The 7,742-nt window shown below is 38.5% G+C and overlaps 1 protein-coding gene across 1 annotated transcript; it reads left to right on the top strand.

The window, feature by feature from the left end:
• The first annotated feature begins 131 nt into the window (after positions 1-131).
• Positions 132-2,454, top strand: hoxb5b (homeobox B5b). The gene is made up of 2 exons (XM_014983944.2): positions 132-818; positions 1,356-2,454. Exons 1-2 carry the CDS (start codon positions 149-151, stop codon positions 1,601-1,603), a joined length of 918 nt encoding a protein of 305 aa, XP_014839430.2. The 5' UTR covers positions 132-148; the 3' UTR covers positions 1,604-2,454.
• Positions 2,455-7,742: the final 5,288 nt, after the last annotated feature.

The raw sequence follows: 7,742 nt of genomic DNA on the forward strand, positions 1-7,742 counted from the left end.
CGAGCGCTCTCCCATATTTGGCCGCATACCTGGCAAAGTACAGTAGGGCTTCATTGCTTATAATTCATGATTGCGTCCATAAATCGTGCAAGCACACAGGATTATAGCGACAAAGATCTACAAATCGAGGCTTTAAAAATCCAAGCAAATGAGCTCTTACTTTGTAAACTCGTTCTCAGGGCGCTATCCAAATGGCTCCGACTATCAGTTACTAAATTATGGGACTAACGGCGCTGTGAGCGGCTCCTTCAGAGACCCTGGCACCATGCACTCCGGGTCTTTCGGCTACAACTACAATGGCATGGACCTAACCGTGAACCGCAACAACACCGGCGGCCACTTCGGCGCCGTGCGGGAGGACGCCCGGGGATTCGCGCCGGACGCCCGCTACAGACAGACGCCCAACTGCTCGCTCTCGTCCCCGGACCCGGTGCCGCCTTCGTGCGCCACGGCCGGCCGGGATCCGCTGGAGCTCAAGAGCCCCTCTCCCCCCTCTGACCGGAGCGCGACCTCTTCATCGGGTGGCAACAGCCTCGGCAAAGCCGGGGGCGCGCACTTCGCGGAGATAGAGGACGCAGCTGCAGCAGCAGCAGCAGCAGCCGCCGCCGCCGCCGTCGCTGCCGAGACCGAGGAAGGCGCGCACAGCAGCGGCGGCGGTGGCGGAGGAGGCTCCGGCGCGGCATCCAGGGCGCAGCAGCAGCAGCAGCAGCAGCAGCAGCAGCACCAGGAACCCAACGCCACCTCCTCCACTCCCACACCAAATGAGTGCCAAACGCCACAAATATTCCCCTGGATGCGGAAACTGCACATAAGCCATGGTATATCCACACACGTCTAATATTATTGTGTTTGGAGGGGATGTCACGCTGCCGGTGTGCCATTAATCTGTCAGGCGTTGCATGAGTGAGCAGGCTGGTGGAAAACAGGGCAGTATTTGTGAGATGTTTGTGGGCTTGTTTGCGTGTTTGTTTTGTCGGTGGAGGTTTATAAACCCACGGCTGAGAGAGAGAGAGACTGCTTTCATGAAATCATGAAATCTGGATTAAATGCGCGCAAAAATATGGGGACGCGCTTTCTGTGAGGGCTGCAAATAGGAAAGACGGTAATAACTGACAGTTTGCATGTGTGCATGCTTCCCCACTTCCCACTCTTTGCATCATCCCATGCTCCATCATAAAAAAAGCCAGAAAATTAAAAAATATATATATAATAACAATAAAAACAATTAAATAAACTGACAATATCCTCCCCCTTTAGAAAGTTGTTCTGCTAATTTTCTGGATATTTTTTACTTTTTTATTTTATTTTATTTTTTATTTTTATTTTTTGTGTGTGTGTGTGTGTGCAAAATGTAGATATGACTGGACCTGACGGGAAAAGGGCCCGAACCGCGTACACCCGCTACCAGACGCTAGAGCTGGAGAAAGAGTTTCACTTCAATAGGTACCTAACCAGACGGCGGAGGATAGAGATAGCCCACGCCCTGTGTCTTTCCGAGAGACAGATCAAAATCTGGTTTCAGAACCGCAGGATGAAGTGGAAGAAGGACAATAAGCTGAAAAGTATGAGCCTTGTGACAGGAGGCAGCGCCTTCCACAACTGAGCAACTTTTTCTTTTTGTTTTGTTTTGTTTTTGGGAGGCAAGGGTACAACAACTACAAAAAAGAAACAAACAAACAAACAAAAAAAACAAAAAAAAAAAAAACAAACAAAAGAAAAGTGATAATAAAATTCCCAAAAAAATAGAGAGAGAAAATTGATGAGTACTGTAAAGCTTTTGAAAGCGCAGCACCTTCCAGCATGCCATTGTGATAGAAAAAAAAAATAAAGAAGAAGTATTCTGTGGTCTTAAAATGCCATTTTTAGTTTACTGTTGTTGTACTATCATAGCTTAGATGTCCTATTTGGGGGGGTAAAAGAAAAGCATAATAAGATGTAAATATCATTCTGGGAATTTGTCTCTCTTTCTGTCTCTTCTGTCTCTTAAAGTTGAGCTCTTTATTGTAACTTCTTGACGGTCTAACAGGAGTAAAAATCATTGTACAGTTAAAGAAGAAGAAGAAGAAAAAAAAATCCCAAACCATATGCTGCTCTTCATTGAATGTAAAGCGCTTTTAGTGATGGTTATTTGTGGCCAAAATCCATAGAAAAGTTTCATAAGCAAGCCAATGTGTAGCTCTATAGGATACGTTGTGCGTTTATTATTATTATTATTCTAATTATTCTAATTATTATTGTTTAGAATAACAAGCAATGCAAGTGTATTCAACCTGTCAATGTGATGAATTTTTAGTGCAAAGGGTTATTTCTGTGGATATAGGCAGTGATGTGAGCTTTTTGGAGCTTTTTGTATTTGTACGTGAACTCATAGCGCTTGAAAAATAAACTTTCCCTCAGTTGATTTTTTTTGTGTGCAGTGAATTATCGGTTAGAATAAAAAGCAAATAAGCAAAACTCCCTGACTTTTGCCGAGTTGTTTCTTTTAGCGCAGGAAGGCATATCAACTTTCAGCCAAATTAATGATTAACCCGTAAGGCGGTGTTGCGTTTTAAACGCACTTTTCCCTCCGCTTAAAGAGAAAGAGAAGACTTTTTCAGACTTACCTCTTCTGAACTCCCTGAAGCGAGACGAGTTTTATTTTATTTTTTTGTCCACGGGAGAAATCCTGATCAAATCCATCTCTCATAATAATAATGTTGATGATGATAATAATAATAAAAAAATAGGACTACTTTGGGCTTAAAAGGTATATTGGCAAGGCAGAAGTTGGTAAAAAATACCTCCTTACCAAAGATTGTAAAGGCCTATATTACTTACAGACTGTGAAAAGTCACGTGAGGTCCATAAAGTTGGTTTTATGGTTTTGGGGAGTAGACAATGTACTATATAATTCACAACCTTGAATGAAAGTGACGGCTTAACTGCATGGATGGGACTGCAAAGGGTAGACTTGGGAAGGAAGAGATGTCCAGTCATGTTTATAGTCAGTATGTACCGGTGAAGAAGTTAAAAAGTGTTTATTTCTTTATTTTTATTTTAGATTCAGTCCTTGGTACGGTCTAATAAACGTAAATAACAATTTAAAAAGTTATATTTTGGAAGATTCTGTTCAATATTTCTAATTTGAAATACTGTTAATTTAACAACTGGACTCACTTAAAAAAAAATCAAATTTCAACCAACTTACCCAACTAATTGTTACAAATTATGAAGTTAATTTTGCTCGCGTGTTTTGTTCTCTCTTTCTTAAAGAAATGAGTAACACGTTTGTGTCTAAGAGATTACATTAAAGATTAAATAGCATAAATATTTGTATACATTATTTTTTAAGGAATATACCTAATAATGATGTCATGCGGCTTTTGTAAAACAAACGCCTCATTGTCCAACAGAGACCAGAAAAGCTGGTGTGTTGATGCATGCTACATTATGACTGAGTTGATCAACTTTGTAAAAGTTACAAACTGTCGAAGCATTTCTAGCTTAAATGTTAAAGCTGGTTTAAGTAATGGAAGTTCAACTTTCACTAAAAAGTAGTTGCGTAGCTTTGAATAGCCATTTCAAGTAGTTCAAGTCAAGTAGTTTCAAGTAGTTAAATTCCCTTCAGCTTTTTAAAAAGTGTAGATCAATTGAAACATTTATAAAGTTTTTAAATATATTTCAGCAAATTGGCACCTTTTATCTGTCAGCTAAGCTGAAGGGCAACAGCAGGTTTGGAGTTAGGAAGCTCCGCTTGCTAGCATGATGTTAGCATTAGCGCTGTCACTTTGCTAGTACCCAGTGCCAGGTAAACTTTACTGGTTTTCCATTTCTTTTTATTTTAACAAGGAATGTTAGCCTCTTTTCTGACAACCACAGCTAATATGTCCTGTTCATTGACAACATTTACATCACAGTTAAGAAGCTCAGGTTGGTAACTCGTTTGACTTTAGCATGCTAAATAACACGGTTGCTAAAATAGTTAAAGCTGGGATATTCTTATATTTTTTGCTCCAACACGGAAACCATCTCGAGCACAAGTCTCATTACAGTATGTAATTATTTTACAAAGTTGATATATTAATTCATAACACAACTTAACTTAAATAAACAAATCACGTTTATTGTTTGCTAACTGAGAACAATGACAAACTTAACTAATGTTTAACTTCAAATTTTAAACCTAAGTGATATTTGTTTCCAAAAGGAAGTTTTAATATTGTTAGACTTGAGTACTACTTTTACAAAGTTGATTAAAAAAAATACATATTAAACAAATAATAATTTTTTATAGCGTACCTTTTAAGGAAGAATACAAAAATGCGTTCCCCACACTCTTACTGTGTGAGAAAACGGTATGGCTGATATGTTTGGCTTACTAATTAAAATAAAATACAGATTCCTAAGCAGATTTGAACACGTCTATTTCAGTCAATAAATATATATTAACTCGTGCTGCTGCGTTTTTGTCGCATCGGTAAATATTAGTAGCAATATTTTTTTTTTCCAAACGAGAAAAACATACATAATAAAGTGCTTGATTTTCAACGTCACAATAAAAGTTGGAGGAAAAACAAACCTCTTTAAGCACAATCGGGCTGCCATGGAGCGAACTTGAGCGGGTGATTTATGCCTTTCCGCGGAGTCATTGAGCGGCCAAAGGTGAAGTCTCGGACAACTGCGAGCTGGACTCAGGCTGAAATCCTAGCCTGAACCCATCGCGCATTGTCTAGCAACCAATAATAAAATATAATGAAGGAAGTAGGAGGCTGTATTACCCAACTAATTTCAGGTAAAAAAAGAAAGAAAGGGAAAAAAAAGTTAAAAGTAGTGGTGGGCTATATATGAGTTCCAGACATTTTCCACATATTCATAACTATTAAGTGGCAATTTAGCCAGCGTAATGAGTATTGCATATTGATAGGGGTAATCTGTGCCCGGATCTCATGCATAATTCATTGAAGCCGGGATCATCGGCGGGTCAGGAGACGATAGACTGCAGCCACAGATGCGTCAGGAGGAAGGAAGCGCGCTGCAGCCAGACTTTGCACTGTCACTACTCCGAGCCTCAAGAGTGCTGACAAAAGGCTGTTTGCAGAAAAAAAAGGCGAAATGTTCTATTTATGATAGTTAATAATCATCATATGTTTTTATTATCAGTGACATTTTTTTGGTTAGATAAAAACCTCCAAACAAAAAAACTTAAAGAGCATTCATTGCTTGTTTTACTTATTATGCTTTAGAATAAAAACGTATTAATGGTTCTTATTGTTATTTTGAGAGCTCTTTTTTTTTAATCACAACTATTGTCATTTTAACAGTTTATGTTCGTGCAAAATTGCTAATATTCAAATACAAGAAAATAAGTTACATTTAAGTCAGATTTACGTATCAAAATTAATTTGATTCACTTTTGCTTATTTAAAAACGATGATGATGATGATGATAAAGTAGATGAAACAAATGTCACCTTGCGCATTTTTTGGGGGGGGCTGGTCGGTTTTTCGTGCGCTGAACATCTGTCTGCGTGTGAGAGGGAGCTGCTGTGATGCAGCGGTTCTGCCAGCAGAGGGCGCCTCAGACCGACCGGGCGGATGATGGATGAGTTTGTTTCCCCTCCCTTTCAGGTCAGGCTCTTATCAGCCGTAGGTTACCAAGCAGAAGCAAGCCGAGTGGTTTGTTGGTTAAGTCTTTGGCTTCAGCGGTGTAACTAAAGCTTCTCTGAGCTGCGGGATGCTTCTGCGGATTCTCATTTGTTTTTAAAAGCGACAAACACTTTAAAGAAGATTTATATTTATTGTTTAAAACAAACAATACTGAGCAGTAATAAAGTGCTTGCATTAAAATGAAAGACTTCTGCACTTCAAATTGGCCGTACATGGAGGATGAATAAATAATTAAATAAAATACTGTGCGTAGTGGCGAAATGGGAAGATGATGAAGTGAAAGAGCGTTTCAAAGAGACACGAACAAATATTTCATCGAACAAATATGTTAATATCTCAGATGGATATAATAAATATTCATAAAGGACATTGCCTTGGGGAAACTTTGTTTATTCGCTGTCAGCCGTACCCTTTAAACTAGAATCACTGGATTATGTACACAGTGCTTTGCTAAAGTATTCCTACCCCTCTGACTGTTTCACAGGGTGTCATACACAGACTTGGACGGATCAACAGATTATATCATGACATTACGAAATAAGACTGTAAAAGTACTTATATTCATTCTTCCATTTAAAATCTGAAAAGCGTGGCATGCCTTTGTATTCAGCCTGTCTGAGTCTGTATTTTGTAGAACAACTGTTTGCTGAAAATAGCCACAAGTTGCAGATTTAAAATTTATCCTTTGCCAAATTGCAGCACATCAGTCAGATTACTTTAGATTAGATTAGACTAGATTATTTTTCAAGTGTTGCCTCAGACGTTATAAACTTGTGTTGCTCAAAAGGAGGAATTCTGCCTCGATCTCAAGAATTTTGCCGCCTTCAACAGGTTGCCATCAAGGTTTGCCCACCATCTGATTCTACCATTCTAATCAACTCTGGTCAGTTTTCCTACCTGTTGAAGGAAAGCAACAGCATGAGGCTGCCACTACCATGCTTCACAGTGGGATGGTCCGTTCTGGGTGATGTGTGTTGCTTTTCTGATTCACAAAACATTCGGCATTTAGACCAAAGAGTCACACTAATCATCTCATTCGACCTGCTGTAGGTGAAACTATGTGACTACTTAAGACTTTCTTTCAGTCCTAGAGAGTTATAGTTAAATAATAATAGTCCTTGTAATGGATTCTCACACCTGATCCGTGAATCTCTTCAGATCTTCCTGTGGTACTGAAAACATTTTTGCTGTTTCTATCATAAATGCTCTCCATGCCCGGCATGCCAGTTTAAGTGAACAACTGTGTTTCAGGTTAGTGGCACCGCTGTGAAATAAACTTCTCCACAGAACAGCTGGATTTATACTGAAGGTACATTATATAGAGGTGAATTCTGTTTTGGACTCTGTTTACTAATCAGATGACTGCGTTGAATTTTATTTATGCGTAGCAGGATAAAGGGGGAGGGGAGATAAAAGCATGACTTTGTTAATAAATAGAGAAACCTGTGTATAATTTCCTCTCACTTCACCATTTTGTTCTATTTTGTGTTGGTCTACTAGATAAAATCCTCCAAAATACTAAAAGGTTTGTGGCTGTAATGTGATAAAACGTGGAAAAGTTAAAATACTTTAGTGAGGCACTGATTTGTGGGTGAACCAGCACAACTGAAACAAACGTTTTAATAAGAAAGATCGAGAATACATGAGTATAATTTTTTGACAATACATGCCCCATTAATGCTTATAATGAATTCCTTTTAATAAAAAAACGTACCATTGCTCAATTGTCTGTTTATTATCAGATAAAGAGCATTAGACTGTTTTGTGATGTAAAGTTAACATGTGGAGCCTGAATGCAGTAGATCATTTATTAATGCTTTCATACATTTTACAACTGAATTATTTGTGTTAAGCCTTTAAATAGAGCACAGCTACTTTACATCTTTAACAGGCGACGTCATGTATTTGTGTGTTTTATTAATGTTTATATATTTCTAACCTGTGATTTTGTTTCTTAGTCTGTGTTGTTATTAGTTGTGTCTCATTAAAAAAACATATCTGTCACATCAACAACGTTTACACCTGTTTAGACTTAATTTATAACTAGTTAAATAACAAAAGATGATTTGTGCATTCATTCTAACATTATATTTTTAC

This window comes from Poecilia mexicana, unplaced genomic scaffold (assembly GCF_051168715.1).
Source record: "Poecilia mexicana isolate PSO_F unplaced genomic scaffold, ASM5116871v1 scaffold_19, whole genome shotgun sequence".
NCBI lineage: Eukaryota > Metazoa > Chordata > Actinopteri > Cyprinodontiformes > Poeciliidae > Poecilia > Poecilia mexicana.